Source organism: Actinia tenebrosa, unplaced genomic scaffold (genome assembly GCF_029948245.1).
Source record: "Actinia tenebrosa isolate PJP-AT-01 unplaced genomic scaffold, QUT_ActTen_1.0 PGA_scaffold11__36_contigs__length_13525064, whole genome shotgun sequence".
NCBI lineage: Eukaryota > Metazoa > Cnidaria > Anthozoa > Actiniaria > Actiniidae > Actinia > Actinia tenebrosa.
The window spans coordinates 5,103,109-5,119,418 of record NW_028292571.1 but is presented as its reverse complement, the minus strand read 5'-3'; the positions used below and the strand labels follow the sequence as shown (position 1 = coordinate 5,119,418).

Below are 16,310 nucleotides of genomic sequence, written 5' to 3'. Positions count from 1 at the left end.
CCTTTGTACAATGGGATCCACTGCTGGAACCAAGGACTGCACTTACGTATTACACAGGAAGCCCAATAAAATCCCTCTAGCACATTTGTATTTTATGTTTTACAGGCAAGGGCACTAGGACACCGAGTGTGATTAGATTTCTATAGTTTTTTTCCCTTTCGATTATTTGAATTAAATTAACGTTGTACTTGTTTACTTATCTTGTGTCCGTGTTCCTTCGCTGTTATAATGCAGACGTTTTCTTCCAAAGGTCAAACGGTTTGAATAGCCTATGAGCGTTACTTCTTTAACGGCCGTTCCGTACTTGACTCTGTTTGTACTATACCAACGGTAACGCGACCGCGCGATGTTCCTTACATCAGTAATATTCAACCATCCTAGAGTTAATATGGTTAAACAATAGATTGTTTTGATGTGACATCATAGGGAAATAGGGCAATTGATACCAATATGTGCGTGTTATTCGTTTCATGGCTCTTGGAATTGCAACCTTACGAATCCTTATTTCGATTGAATTTGTTACATTTTCTTTCATTTCCCTGTTAAACTCGTATCCAAGAAAATTTTGAAAGGGTGGATGTTAGTACAAGGATGTTTTTGAGTGTTCCTTTCAAACGTAAGAAACAACAATCAACGGAATAAGATGGGACGCATCAAGCAAGCTAAAGAAGTGAAATGCGCAAAAGACTTTTTTAAATCTAAGCGACTGGTCATAAAGTATAGGGGGTGGGGCAAAATCAGAATAGAAAGGTGTTTTTTTTTATCTTGGCCCATTATAAAATGATGCTGAAAATGTGATGACTCAACCCCAGTTTAGAAGCAAAGTTGCAGATGACCCACCCCTGAAAAAAGTATGCACTGGTCAGATTTACCTATATTCAATATAAATCCCGAAAGAATTTTCTTGGTTGCATACGTCTACCACTTCTTGTAACACTGACTGTTTCGGCTTCTTCTTCCTCTCTGTCATCGTCTTCCTCGCTATCAGAAATTCCTATTTCATGAGTAACAATGTCAGTTTCTTCGTCGCTATCCAAATCTTCAGTATCCTCATCAGTGTCCTCACATGAATTATCATCATCTTCAGTGTCCTCGCTTAAAGTACCATCTTCATGCTCTTCCTCTGTTGTCGAAGTATTTAAAAGCTGCATAGACAGTCAAGCATTCATTACTTGGACTTTCTCACTATTGTACATTTCGCGCTTGAGCAAGTCGTGCTTTTTTAAAGAGTTCCAAGACTGCAACCCTCTGCTTCTTAAGCATTCCGCTTTCTTGTATGTCTTACCAGTCATAGTCTTCGTATGCTTTAATAATAAGTTTCTCTGCTTCCTTTTCATTTGCCCTTTTAATTTTTCTCATTCGAATTAAGCTACTGCAGATGTTCTACATACTTCCTAACCAGATCCTCTGCAAATGCAAATTTCCTTAAGAAATTCTGATGATGACAATTATAATACTCCATATTTTGGGTAATAAGTTCATGTTCTAGAGGAATACAATGCATATATTGTATAGCAGTGTATTGTTTTATATTGTATGCATTGTCTTGTCTTCTATTGTTGTTCTATTGTTTCTAGAACATGAACGAACTACCCTATTTGGTAATAGCCCACCCTTTTTAGAGTAAAGTCATTAAACCCGCACTTTAATAGACCCTAATTCCATATTGTTTTCCTTTGTGTCTATTTGAGTATTACACGTTGACTAGTATCTTTTGTTTCACGGGTTAAATGCCTTCACTCTAGTTGTCAAATTTTATCAACAGCCCACCCCTTTGAAGGAAATGTAACCTACCACTTCGCCTACGGCCTCATCCAATTTTGTCAGTCCTCAGAATTTTCCTCGTCCAGTTAGCATGGAGTCCTATTACATATACTACTAATAATAAATACATAAGTAAAGCTGACTTTTTACTATCTAATACATTGGAGAATTTATTCATACAGAGAACTCTAGCCAAACAACTTCTTTCAATGCATTTTAATAACATTCAATTCTTACACTTTGTTACGACTTTTTAGAGGCGCGCACCCTCTATTTTATTGCTATTTCATTATCATCAGTCTTGCCTTCCGACACATTTCCCTAAGTAGACCTTTCACAATGAGAACTCGATTAGAGTCAACAAGAATTGCCATATAAAAATCAAAGTACAAAGTAAAAATAAAGCCATATTATTACTTAAAAAAATCCTATGGGTTCGATTGCACTTGCGAATTGTTGTCCGTCGTACTGGAGGATCCGGGCAAGCGAAGTTTGAAGTTAGGGCTGTTGATCTGTGCTAGAGCTTGCTCGGCGTCTGCCGCGCTTGTAAAGACTGCGCGCAGTGTTTCGCCGGAACTAGGGCTGTTGTCACTCGGCCGTTTTATTCTGGCGCCTTTTGAAATAAGTTCATCAAAAATGTCGGCCTCGTGGTCCTTCACTCCACCAATCATATTGTAGATTTCTAGCACAGTTCCCCCACCTGTGAGAAATACAGGACATTCATAGTTAGATGGATAAAGTGATGACGAACAAGTGTTTAGATAGTTGAGAACAAACTCTGGCCCCGTGAGAAATTCTAGGATATTTAGCTATGTGATGGTCGTAGAAAAGAGGAAAAATAAACGAAACGAAATTAAAAGCAAAGAAAGGGAGGGAAAGCAACGGCACAGCACAGCGATGCAAAGCATTACAAATGAGAGTAAAGCAAGGCAAGGGAAACCAAGGCAAGGCAAGGGAAAGTATGGCGTGGCTTGGCGAGGAGAGGCAAGACAAAGGAAAGAAAAGCTCTAAATAAATACTCACCGCTTGAATTTTCGGTGTCTGACGACTTGCTGCCTTGTCTCTTCAAGGAACTTTGTTCGCGTGGGCTATCTTTCTTTTTGTGATATTGTTTAGACTTGTGTTTTGAGTATTGTTGATGCTGTGCCCCTTGTATACTTCCTCCCTGTGTTGGGTTGAACCTGGTATCACAAAAACAAATGCAAGTTATTTGACATGATGAAATAATGCATTTAATTTAAAAACGAGGCACGTATTTGATCTCTGGAAGACAGGTCAAATAGGATTTTAATAGTTGGATTTTACGGAGGGAGAAAACCCGGAGAAAAACCCTCGAAGCACAGAAGAGAACTGGTCACAAACGACATACGACACCGAGACTGGCGGGACTCAAAAACTGTGCACATTGGTAACATCGCTACGTCACCCGTTACTCTATGTTTCTATTTCCTATAGGAACGTAGAGAAACGCTCAGACATTAGGACATTGGACTTTATATTCCTGATGCCGCAGATTATTTTTGGCAGATGCCCCAATGATTCCTTAAAAATCTCACTGCTTAGCTTTCTTGTTGACTAACTTGACTGAAATAAGTATACAGTAGTAGAATAAGAGAAGCTATATCACACCTTTGGGCTTGATAATACTGTGTATAATGTCCTCTTTCTCCTGCAACCATTCCCATTGGTTCTCCATATTGAGTAACAGCTACTTGCCCCATGGCAGAACCCCCCTGACCTGCCATCATCGCAGATTCAGCCGTGTATAAATCCGAGGACTTCTGTGTTCTCCTATCTAAATTATACATTCTGTTCTGACCAGGAGGGTGAAACGGTGCCGGAACTTGGACTACGTGTTGTGGGTAGTGTATGGTGCCACCCTGAGCTTGCATCTGTCCAGGTTGATTGCCTGGAATGACAGGAGCTCCTACCTGGACAGGATGGGCACCAGCAACGACAACAGGAACCATTGGTCTAAGAACTTGGGACTGTGAATGCGATGTGTTGTGGTACTGTGTGTTTTGGACCTGTTGGTTGCTTAGCGAGTTTGCAGCAATAGATTGGTTGTATGGTGTTGCAAGTACTGGGGATGATGTTTGAGGTGGTGTTGGTGGTGACTGCGACCGCTGGTGCTGCAGGATAGTTCCATCCTTGCTGAAGCCATAAGTGGGCTGGTAAGTTGAGGGCGAATAAGGTGTCTGCGCTGTCACCACAAAGGCTTGATTCTGCTGTGATGAGGTTCCTTGCTGCATGGCTTGTGGTACCATGTGTGAATGGACTGGTTGCCCAACCATGGAATGAAGGGGTTGATGAGGATGCATTCCCTGAGGTGGCATCATCATGTACTGAACTTGACCTGCCTGCCCCGACCCACTAGCTTGGGATACACTTGCTACATACAGGGGTGGGGTGGTAGTTGATGACGCTACAACCCCTGAATCTCCACCGCCAATCATTCCCTGTTGCATGGTTTGATCAACTTCTTGAGGTTGTCCAGATACAGACATGTTAGTGAACTGATTACTCAAGTCTCGATATGATGGGGACGTCATTGGCTGAGCACTAACCGTCCATTGGGACTGGGTAGGGCTATCTGTTCCCTGAAAAGTAATACAAACCAAAGAAAACCTCAAATGCAATGTTCCTCTGACCATCGTCCTAACCATTTATCTCATGCCAGTACTAAATCAGTTGTAATATTATGATTGACAGTTACCATAACCTTTTTTCCCTTCCTTCCTTCCTTCGTTCCTTCCTCCCTCCCTACCTCCCTCCCTTTCAGCATCACAAGTGAGTAGACTTTGTTAGGTCTCTCCCTTGCTACGAGGGTTTTTCTTTCCCTCCACAAAAATAGGACGTTTGCATGGTGGCGTTTTTTAACTTCCACTACCAAGATGCTTCGCGAATTTTTTTTCTTATTCAAATTCGTACTTCGTCGTGATAACAGTAAGACTACTGAATAAAAGAAAGTGCGCACGGGATTCTGGTAGTTGGAATTCAAACGTCCTATTCAAATTCGATCTGTGAGTTAGCTGTGCCCTGACAAAGTTTTTTCAGGGCTTGATATTGGCTCTGGTATATCGTGCAAGTATTTCATCAAACAAAAGATAACAATGCACTAAAGATTGCTAGAATGTTTGTTTCCTTCTCCCTAACATTTCCAACACACTGCTTTCCTAAAGATGTAATTCTTTCAACATTACTACCAACCTGCTGCTGCCCATAGTGCGACCTGTTGGGCTGTTGTACCATATACATAGATGGCTGTACACCCCCGACATACTGCGGCACCACTACCTGGCCACCCTGAGGTGACATGGTAGCACCCTGTGGCATGGGCTGCTGTTGTTGTCTGTGTTGCTGTGGTTGTTGAGCATACCCTGGATTATTTCCTGACTTCATTACCATGGGTTGGTATGGTGACTGGACAATAAACATTGGGTTACCATCGGGACCCACAGCTGCAATAGTAAATGGTAATATGGCCGTTAAGCCTGGTTCTCATTAGCGCGCAACACAAGCCGGCACAATTATAAGGACAAGCGCAAGCCAACGCAAGAAAAACTAGACGCATATCTGCGTGAACTCGGGCTTCATAGCAGAAAATTGAAAGAATTCTTCGTAACACTGTCATCCTTCTGACGAAACCTTGAAAAATTCCGCCATTGCTCGACCATGTGCTTATGTGGCGCATACTACGCACGCGCATAGAACTTGCACATGCGCTTAGAACGCAACTACGATTTGAGACAGAACGCAAAAAAAGGCCAATTTATTCCTCGGGCATTTCTTTGAAAGCCCGAGTAATAAAATCTTCCTTTTTTGCGCTTGCATCGATTCTTTTCATAGTGAGAATATGGAGTCGCGTCTGCTTGCGTCGCTAGTGAGAAACATTAACAACCTCTGCAGCAACGACATGTTAACAATTGGTGATAGTGATATATATGTTGCAAGAGATGAAAATACAATATGTACCTGCATTAGGGTTTATAAGCATCATTCCTTGCTGTAGTGAATCAGAAGGTACCGACCACATGACATTACCTGTAACAGTAAAATGTCGTATACCTTTACAGCGCTTCTAAATCACACACGTGAAATCGTACAATTTGCAATCGTGAGGAAGAAGGTTTTGGTGACGTCAATCGATGCGTTTCCATGACATTCCATAGGCACGTGCACTTAAAAGCTTTGTGTTTTCTGACAATGCTGGTAAACACTTTGATTGGCGTCCACCAAAACTCTATTATGTCTGGAATAAACTTTTTCACGATTTCGCGTGTATGATTGAGATACACACTACAAATCTTTACTTGGGTTAATCAATACCTCACCATCCCTTACCTACTACCCCTAAGAAACTACCAAGTACATCATTTTTTAATCAACAAATTTACCATGGTTTTACCTGGCATGTTCTCTAATTTACCAAGATATGACGTCATGATCAATGTATGTACTCATGAGACAACTATATAATTTAGACCAACTGTTTGAATCGTATCATGGTGAATAAGAGGACATACCACACACACAAAATCGGAAATTTGTTTTTTTACTACAAAAAAAAAAGAGTTTGAAAGAAAAATAATTTTAGGATCAGCTGGCTGCTCGAGCCATTCATAATGTGTTGAAGTAATTTGTTGGTATGTCCTCTTATACCACAGCTCTTGGCCAATCATAGAGTGAGAAAACTTACATTTGTATTAAAAGAGAGATTTTCAGAGGGTAGGTTTTTTAATTCTACACAAGATGACAAAATATGAAAACAAATCTTATGGTCGGTGTAGTAGCAGCAAGGAAATAAGCTTGATAACCAAAACGACATAGTAAAGTTTTAACCGTACTGATTTATTTCTGGCAGACATGTTTCGCCGTTCTACTACATATTACACTACGCATATACACGTACTATTCACTGTATTTAAGCATTTGTAAGGACTATCTTGTCACACTGATGATGGCGTAAGGATGCCGAAACATGTCTGCCGGAAATAAATCAGTACAGTTAAAACTTTACTTTGTCCTTTTGATTATCGAGAATAAATCACTAAAGCTTCCTCGTACCTTGCGAAGGTCCACCAGCAGTCATTACAGGAACCATTCCCCCCTGCATACCAGCTGGCATCCCCTGGGTTTGGACCATCTGTACCTCACCTCCTTGTACAGGTACAAAGGGCACTCCCTCTGGTGTCCAATACTGTACCCCAGACACAGGCATAGTGTAGCTGGTCAGAGGAAGCCTGCTTCCCTTAGGGCTTCCTGAACCTTTGGACATGTGCTCGGCAGCTGCAAAGGCAGTAGCACTAGCACCTGGGCTGCTGTATGACCTGGTCATCATTTTGTTCGACATGATTCTTATGCCTTTAAACACAAGAATAATGTTACTGGAAAATTTCCTTATATCGCAACCCTTCATTTTTTAAAATTGGTTGGATTTTTGGACTTTTTTTTCTAAGAGAATGCAAAGCATTTCTTTTGTATTTTCCTGCAAGCCTCAACATTTTCGTAATGAACATCACGTGATTTGTTTGTAACAGCACTGACATTTTGGCTTCTATGTTAAAGAAATTATTTCAAAAGATTAGATTCTGGATTCTTTGGTCTTATCATCCAGCACTGTGGCTATTGGGGGATATACTTTCCTTTCCCATATTAGTATCTTATATTTTCCAATCTTAGCCTCCCCCCCTTCTTCCTAAGGAGCTTGACAGTCCTTGTGTTGTTAGAAATTTTTAATAGTCCATATTACAGTTCCTTGCACCATCTTAAAAGGTAGCCGTGCCTTTGCATTGAAGAGAGACAAACAGTGGGCTTGCAATGATAGAGACCCTTTTTTAACACCTTGGATTATTATATACATCTCTATCAATACAAGCCAAGTAAACTATTTGTGGTCTTATTTCCAGGGGACATTTGATGGGCAGTTTTGCAAGAAGATTATAGTTTACCTGATGCAGAGGAAGCCCTCTTGTCCATAGTTCTCTCATTATCAAAGGACTGCGACTTGTATTTTCGTACAACTTGTTCTCTTGGTAGCTCCTGTGTTATTATATCTGGATCATCTCTGCAATGAAACCACATCCTAAAAGTTACTAAGAGTAGAATGAATTGGAATAGACCTTTCCAGAATTTGCTTGACTAATCACGAAACAATGGTTTCTAGTTGAGGTTGAACTTGATGAATAAAAGAATCAAGTTCAGTCTCAACATCAAACCATTGTTTCGTGGTCATCCAAGCGATTTGGGGAAAGGACTATTGGTTGGTTTTTACGGCTTGTTTTGCAAGGGTAAGAGTTAATGCCCAGTGGCAAACAAACCCCCATCTGTTGCCCTTGTTCCATGATCAACTTGGGATTTAGAAGTTGATTTTAGTGGAGGGAGGAAAATTGTAGATTTTATAGACATTTCTGGAACTACACATTATGGAAATGGTATAACATTAAATATGGCTCATATCTCTCTACAGCATATCTCTTGGACTGTTAAATCTTACACTGGCTTGGTCCAATTTTATTACCTTGTGAGTATCTGTGTTTGGGGCATATCACTTGGATCTCCCTTGGACGACTGAGAAGACTGTGATGAAAAAGACTGAAAAGAATAGAACAGAAAGATTAATCAATAAAATAATCTCTTTCTCCCCTTCCACAAGCAGGGTTTTTTTATTTCAATAGGAACACTGTCCAGCTATTCCATGTTCAGAAGGAAATCAATGGAATCATAGGACTCTTAGGACCCCCTGTCTACCACCACGGGTTAATCCCAGGACTTCCTAGCACTCAGACCATGTAGCACCTTGAATATTTTGGAGGTGATGAGGGGGTGTTGGATTGAAACCTATTGCAGCATGTCAGAATGCAGCTCAATTTGGAGGACATAACAATAGGTTTCCAATTCTCATGAGATTAAAATTCTCTTGTTTTGTCCTCCAAATTGAGCTCACATTTTTTGATGTCACATGCAAGGGGTCTATATAGCAGACTACACTGTAGCATGGGAAAGGCTAAAATTGGGTTGAGGGGAGAGAAGGCCTTTCCATGGTGCTACTTTTAAGTCCTTTCTTACATAACAATGCACCATTTCTACATTATCGTGATACTCATCAAAGGAAAGACACCTGCTCTGAAATGGAAAATACATGGTTTTGGTCTGTTAGATTCAATTAACTCCTTACATCCTGGTTGAAGATTCTTTCTCTTGCTTTATGGTACTCCTCTACTCTTTGTTCGATGGACTTGGACCTTTTATCCTCCATTCCAAGACTTGTATTCGATGGGCTGTCAACCTGGAGCAATTAAGCATTTTTTTTGATAAACTATGAAGAAACAGTCTATATTGAACTCTTTAGCTCAGACTTAATGTAATCCATTTCAGAGCAACAATGAATGACAATAGACCCCTTCACAGTTCCCTGCGCCATCTTGAAAGGTGCCTCTACATCGAAGCGAGAGCTTGTGAGCTTGCAATGATAGAGACATGTGAATAATTGTTCAAGGTGTTAAAAAAAGGTCTCAATCATTGGAAGCTCATCATTCTTCTCGCTTCCATTCAAAGGCATGGCTACCTTTCAAGATGGTGCAGGGAACTGTGAAGGGGTCAATTTATCTTTAAATTACCTTTGGGGGAGTGCTTTCTCCTGACGGTGTGTTCTGTCGTCTCAGTATTGCTCTTGGCATAGAACCCTCAGAATCTTCTGATTCTTCTCTACTCAAAGACACAAGATCTGCAAATCGTTGCTCTGGACTAAAGGAAAAATAACAAAAACAATAAAATGACATAAGCTAAGGTCTCTAACCGATGACAGTCATAAAGAAGAAAAAGAACAAGAACAAGAACAAGGAAAGAATGGGCAATGAAAGGGAAAAGAGGTCTGCTTGCCATCATGACAAGTTAATATCCCAAGTGAAATGGTCACCATAGGGACTACAAATTTTGTGTTAAAGTTATACCCTCAAGGCTCTGATTAATAACCAGTCACACAATGGTAAATCCATTGATTAATTTCACAAATGGCAGCAAAGATTCATGCCATATACAATCCCATTATATTAATAAAAGTATTACAAGGACTGTGAAAGGCCCTAGATTGAAAAAAAAAGAAATGGTGGAGAGCCTCTCATTCTCCTTTGTGCCTGTATACTATAGTTAAATAGGGTCTCTCTTGTAAATCACCTTATGGTGACAGCGATAACCTCAATAAAGATTATTTATTATTATAAATACATGCTATAAACTTACATTCTAGTATTTATACTTCTGTTGATGATAACAGACTTGCCAGTCTGCTGGTCAACATTGTGCTCCATACCAAAAAATGCAGCAACTCTATGCACTATCATCCTGTAGTAGGATGTCATCGGGGGATATTTAATAAAGATTATCCTACAAGAAAAAAGACAATCCACATTAAGATATACTTTAATGTCTTTTAAATACAATGTGAGGAATTTGTGCAAGAAAGCTTCGCATGGCTGCATGGCCGTTATGCTGGTTTTGGCAATCCTTCAAGCGCGACTCCATGAACGTTTTAAGGAGCAGTTATCAAGTATGAAATTAATTCAAGGAGTTTAACAATCACTATTTTGCATATGAGAATATATATAAACTATATATTTGTACTGCAGTTGTAATGTATCTAATCGAGCTGATCTGTGCAGTATATCAAGCAACTTATGCAGATGCTGCGGGATTTGAACCCGTGCACTGGCAATTTGGGTGCTATGCTCTAACCACTGAGTTACCAAGTCTCATATGAGACTTACGAGGACACATTATTTGGGTTTATCGGCCAGATAGGATATATACATGTATGTATATGAGAATGTATATATAAACTGTAATAAAATTATATTTGTACTGCAGTTTTAATGAGCTGATCTAATTAAGCTGATCTACAAAGTATAAGCACTCTTTTGCAGGCATGTCATAGGGCAGGGATGATATCATGCTAGAGGCAAGTACTACTCACACTTCTTGTCATAAGTACTTTTGATACATCCTGTGTGCTTTATTACTGAACAGAGCATGGAAAAAGCGGTTTTATTTGCTTGAACGAAAAAAATCTGCTGCAGTTTTCAATGCTGTTTTTTCTTACACCATTTTGCAGTTTGCTTGGACATGCATGGTTGGTGTCAGCCACGATTCATTTACTAAATACAGCACAGTTGTCAACCAATCAGAGCACTGTGCATACATTTACTATTTAAGCTATAAAATAAAAAAATTATTGGACTTACATTGGATCTTGGATAAAATTCAAAAAATCGTGCTCCAATTTCAGAACAAATTTTCTGTCTCTGAAATAAAAGTATATCCAAAGATTGAGCCAACATCCACAGCGGCAATGAGACACATGGGAATCAAGGGTGGAGTAGTAGCAGTAGTGCACTTATCTCCCAGGGGGAGGGGGAATCCGGGGTAAAAGTATCCGGTATGCTAGTCATATTTTTAGGGCTGAAAATAATTTGGTATACTGTGCTTCCAAGCTTATTTAATAACATACCGTTTGTCTTCTATACTAGCAGTAAATTTAAAATTTTATTGGTACTACTGTACCTTGGATTTCGGAGAGTCTTGACAATAAATTCATGTAAATCTGTGCCTGTAGAATCGGTGTATTCAAATGAATTATCTAAAAAAATAAAGATTTAAAACCTCAATTATTAGATTCTCACCAAACCTTTAGAGGACCTTTTTAGAGTAAAGTATAGAAGACTGTTACTGTCAGCATGTGTTATCTTTCATGCCTTTTTCATAATCATGCAACCCAGACACATGGCTATAATGGACTACTTCTACGGTACGGCAACCATCTTGGAATGCAAGGCATCCAGGGTGCAAATTTAATGCTTCGTTACAGTATTGATGTCCATTGATATTAACAAATCAACACAAGAGAATACAACAAAAGATGAATTAATATGGCACATTGGTCACCTTTATATAACTATAACTATAACTACTATAGGAGAAAGACAAAAACACCAAACTTTTTTTTTGTTTTACATTTTGCCTCTTGCCAAGATGGCCACCATATCATTGAAGTAGTTCAATCAAGACGTCTGGTTTTTCAGCTTTCAAAAATAAAATTTCTGACATCCAAAGTTTGTATTTTTTGATTGGCAGAAACCAAAACCCAAGATAGCTCTGGCACATGTTAGTCACATAAAAACTTTACACGTATGAAAATGGGAGTAAAACAAAGTGGTACCAACCAACCAAAAAGTTTGTATTTTTTGATTGGCAGAAGCCAAAACCCAAGATAGCTCTGGCACATGTTAGTCACATAAAACATTTACACGCAAGAAAATGGGTGTAAAACAAAGTGCTACCAACCTCTAGAAAATGAACCCTGTTTAGAAGTCCTGCCGAGACTTTCTTGTCTGGACATTGTTGTCTCACGCAGCACTTCATTGTCACTGGACTGGTATATGTAAGAGTCAAAACTAGTGTTTGTAACCGTTTGAGGTGTAGGTGCCTACCAAGAAAACATTGGAGTTGAATTCATTAACATAGTTTCAAGTGTATCATTTCAAGGGTAGATCCAGGTCGGGGATGGGAGTGGATTGGGTGGCTAGCAACACCCGTTTCAGAGTTTTAAAAATGTGAATAATGAGCTAGGGTTGCAGCAAGGAAGGCTTTCTTTTCTGTGAATACTACAGAGGCAAAAAAGTGCCACAATTTCGCATCCAAACGTCTAAGATTCCACACACAAACGTCAAACTTTTAGTCTACATTCCTTTCTCCATGTGTCAGTATCCATTTGATAATTTGTGGGAAATAAAATGATCAAAGGATGCTGACATGTGAGAAAGGAAATGCAAGACTAAAAGTTTGATGTTTGTGTGTGGAATCATAGACATTTGGAGGTGTGACCATTGCATTTTTTTTTTTTGTCTCAGTTTCGCAGTTGGCTTACATCCGTAGTAATAATTATTTTATTTACATTTTTGCACCTTGAATCTTGGTACTAGAACTGTATTTATTCATGCAGGATTCTGTTGATATGGTTGGCAACACTATGAAGGTCCTGAAGGAAAATGGGACCTGGGATTTGCTTTGTTAAGCTGGGGAAATGGGATTTTATGCACTGCGAATAGGATTCACAAACAAAAAAAAAACAATCAAAAAATGGGAATGGGATTGAGAATTGGGCAAAACATAGGCTATGGGATTTGGTCAAAATGGGGGCTGGGAAATTGGATAAGTACCTCCTTCAGTACCCTGCACTAAAGATGTAACATTTAAATATGTACGTACCTCTGTGGCTTCTTCGTTGGGCAGTGGCGGAGATGGAGTGCTTCGTACAGCTGCACTTCTTACAAGCGTCTTGCGAGGATTGTGTGGTGATGGCTAAAATAATAACAACAAATTTAAGTTACTTAAATAAATAGCAATGATAACAATCAAAACTGCTACAAATGAATAAATAAATAGTCCTTGTTTTTTTTGTTTTTTGTTTTTTGTTTAAAAAAAACCTGTGGCCATTGTTCCATGATTGAATTGGAAATTAGAAGTTGATTTTTGTGGAGGGAGGAAAACCAGAGAAACTGGATGAAAACCAGAGAAACTGGAGAAAAAACCCTCAAGCACAGGAGAGAACCAAAAACCTACTCTACCCACACACAATATCACATCCAATGAAACCCATGTTACATGGATAAGAGGCAAGCACTCTCACTGCTACATTACCCTTGCTTCTTAAGTGATAGTAATAACAATGTACACTGTATTAGTCTCCTTGTACTAATTCCCAATCTGGGGGACAAAAAAAGAATTCCCTTCTTATGGATTGAAATCTTTTTTGCTGTCAATAAATTTCATTGTTTTCACTCCCAGGTAGGGATATATATGAGATACATTCAGTAATCACAAGAGAAGCTTTTTGATACAGTGGCTGTTTGATTTGCAGCAAGCCAATGTACACATTACAGTACCTCCGAAGCAGCCTTCGGTAAAAGCAGTGTTCTCATTCCCGAAATAGCTTGGCTCTGCTGTACATGGACGGTGCTATACGACACTGAGGGTATGTCTGTTGCCATGGTTACTGCTTGGGGTTGTTGTCGAGGTGATTCTGTTGTCTCTGCACTGGAAACTTCAGCAGTTGTGACAGTAGCAATGGATGAATTCTGAGAAATTAGAAAATGGGTCAATAATGGTAATTCAGTAAAAAACTTGGTGTAAAACACAAAACAAAGTCCTACAACAGAAAAAGAAGTCAACCACTACTTGCAGTTTTCGATATTCCAAAGACTCTGAGAACTCAGTAACTGTAAGCTGCATTGCTGAAATTTGTTTTTTCTAAGCTTTTTTACAGCCTGACATTTAAAAGTATGAGCAGCGATAACATTATTGACATTACTCTTATGCAGTTTTTTTTACATAAACAAGTGAAGCTGGCTGGCTTTACCAAACAAGTTGTGTAAAAGCTCGTTTAGCAGCAAAACTCCTGTGCACAGAATCATGCAAACACAATAAACATATTCACATTTTTGCATGTTGCGCTGTAATAGTGCAAGTATACTTACATCTGGTGAATGGTTGTTTTGCAGTTTGGTCATGTCCTGACTACTAGAATCTTGAGATAAACCTTTATCCATTATCTGTAAGAGTGTGCCTGAAAAAAGATTTGGTTGAGTTAGATCACATCTAATATGGTCCATATACAATCAACTCTCGTTACAGCAGAAACCCTTGGGACCGTCAATTGGTGTCCGTAATAGCAAGCGTCCACAATAGCAAGAATTGATTACGGTCATTTCTTTGTCAATATTTTTGTCGGGGATTTTTCTCCAGTCCGTAATAGTGAGTTGTCCGTAATATCGGGGTGTCCGCAAGGTGAGAGTTGACTGTATACATTTTATTAGAAATGACTGTAATATATTTTGCATTTTCTGTTTCTTTGTTTGCATCCAATGGCTATTCTAATTTGTATCATAAATTTTATATCAATAAAAACTTGCCCACAGTACATGTTGGAGTTGGCAGAATGCTCGAGAAGTGTTAAGAAGCACTTTGCTACAAACCACCCTTCTCATTGCATTCTGTCAATCCCTAAATGTTTTGCAAGGTTTCCTTTGCAACAATTTCTTCACAATAAGAGGAGTTAAAATTATGCTCAACATAAGGTGAGAGTAGTCTTCACGTCGGCTGCTATTGTTTCCACCTTGAGTGTAAGTCAGATACTGAAATCATATGATTTGAACTATTAACTAAACTCACACCATGTAAATATTAACCTTTTGCATTTGTTGCGTTTCCTAAGTTTGAATTCCAAATGCATGGAATCAATGCAACAATTCCTATGCATCCATTATTCATAGGAATCAAAAGCAATGTCACTTTTGCATATCAAAATATTAGTTTCAATTTTTTATGCCATATGTAGACGACAACTATTTGATTTCCTAATTAGTGTAGGTTATTAATATTCATAAGTTGAAATTATGGGATGTAAGCCGGGACAGGCAGCAAGACGATCGTAATACGTACACCATATGGTATGTCAAGATTATATTTGATTTTCCGTAAGATATAGGCTTTTAATTTGTAACTTTTTATTTCTAGTGAGCCTCGTAATTATAAATCTGTCTATTGTGAATGAAATAACTGAAGAACATCAAGATTATCGAGAATTAAATCGCTGATATAATCGACGAGCGTTTTGCGTTGTGTACCCATTACTGAATTAGATGTCCCCACTGAACGAAAGAAGATGTCCGCTACACCATAATAAAGCCAAAACAAAGAATGCACAAGCCAAAAATTTTTTGCCATCATAGAAAATATTTTTTGAATTTTTTCAAGAGATTGAATTAGGGAAAAAGACTCCTAAGAAATTTAACTTGTCATAATATTATAAATCAATTTGCAAGTTATACAATTTGATTTGATTATTTCATGATAACTTGCAATCATGTAAACAACTACTAAACCTTTCCTGTTCAATGGCTGAAAGTATCTAAAATTATTTTGAATCATTTTGAATTTGATTAGAAATTTCTAATGGTGAAATTAAAAGCATAATATCCAATAAAGATATATATCTTTCTGTAAACATCCTTCAAAAAAAGATACTTAGTTATGCAGGATTTCATCAATATTTAAACTGTACTAGCTAGCAGAACCTTAGAACAAACACAGGATTTAGTTGTTCTATGCAAAGAATCAGAGCTATAAAATGCAAGGCTGGAAGCTTCTGCACTTGAAATTTTTTGGGGGAAACCTGAAAAACATTTTCATAAAACCTGCCAAGTGAAAATTGTCACAGAATAAGATATGCCAATCTAGTGAAAATGCTTTAGACATGTTTTTTAGAAAACAGTTTGTCTAATTTAATTGATTTTCGATGTAAGAATATTGAAGATATGTGCAAAACTAACACAGGAGTACATTTTGCACTATGAAAACTATTAATGCCTTTTCACTTTCCTTTCTACAAATTCTACAAGTTTGCTAATGTATTTTCACAAATTTGCTTTGAAAAAAATAACCCTAAGAGGCATGACACTGCTGAGAGTAACACAAACACTCTAGGTTTGCTC

The 16,310-nt window shown here is 38.5% G+C and overlaps 1 protein-coding gene across 6 annotated transcripts in view; it reads right to left on the bottom strand.

The window, feature by feature from the left end:
* Nucleotides 1-1,965: 1,965 nt before the first annotated feature.
* Nucleotides 1,966-16,310, bottom strand: part of LOC116307803 (uncharacterized) — a 38,133-nt gene continuing 23,788 nt past the window's right edge. For all 6 annotated transcript variants that reach the window (XM_031718122.2, XM_089027747.1, XM_031718123.2 and 3 more), the window contains exons 3-19: nucleotides 14,295-14,383; nucleotides 13,704-13,895; nucleotides 13,027-13,119; nucleotides 12,103-12,244; nucleotides 11,323-11,398; nucleotides 11,004-11,063; nucleotides 10,006-10,149; nucleotides 9,384-9,510; nucleotides 8,942-9,052; nucleotides 8,285-8,358; nucleotides 7,716-7,831; nucleotides 6,832-7,128; nucleotides 5,740-5,808; nucleotides 4,975-5,225; nucleotides 3,394-4,364; nucleotides 2,788-2,945; nucleotides 1,966-2,464 (exon numbers count right to left, since the gene is read on the bottom strand). In XM_031718122.2, the coding sequence (XP_031573982.1) occupies nucleotides 2,193-2,464; nucleotides 2,788-2,945; nucleotides 3,394-4,364; nucleotides 4,975-5,225; nucleotides 5,740-5,808; nucleotides 6,832-7,128; nucleotides 7,716-7,831; nucleotides 8,285-8,358; nucleotides 8,942-9,052; nucleotides 9,384-9,510; nucleotides 10,006-10,149; nucleotides 11,004-11,063; nucleotides 11,323-11,398; nucleotides 12,103-12,244; nucleotides 13,027-13,119; nucleotides 13,704-13,895; nucleotides 14,295-14,366 (3,225 nt within the window). In that variant the 5' untranslated portion in view covers nucleotides 14,367-14,383 and the 3' untranslated portion in view covers nucleotides 1,966-2,192. The remainder of the gene's footprint in view (nucleotides 2,465-2,787; nucleotides 2,946-3,393; nucleotides 4,365-4,974; nucleotides 5,226-5,739; nucleotides 5,809-6,831; nucleotides 7,129-7,715; nucleotides 7,832-8,284; nucleotides 8,359-8,941; nucleotides 9,053-9,383; nucleotides 9,511-10,005; nucleotides 10,150-11,003; nucleotides 11,064-11,322; nucleotides 11,399-12,102; nucleotides 12,245-13,026; nucleotides 13,120-13,703; nucleotides 13,896-14,294; nucleotides 14,384-16,310) is intronic.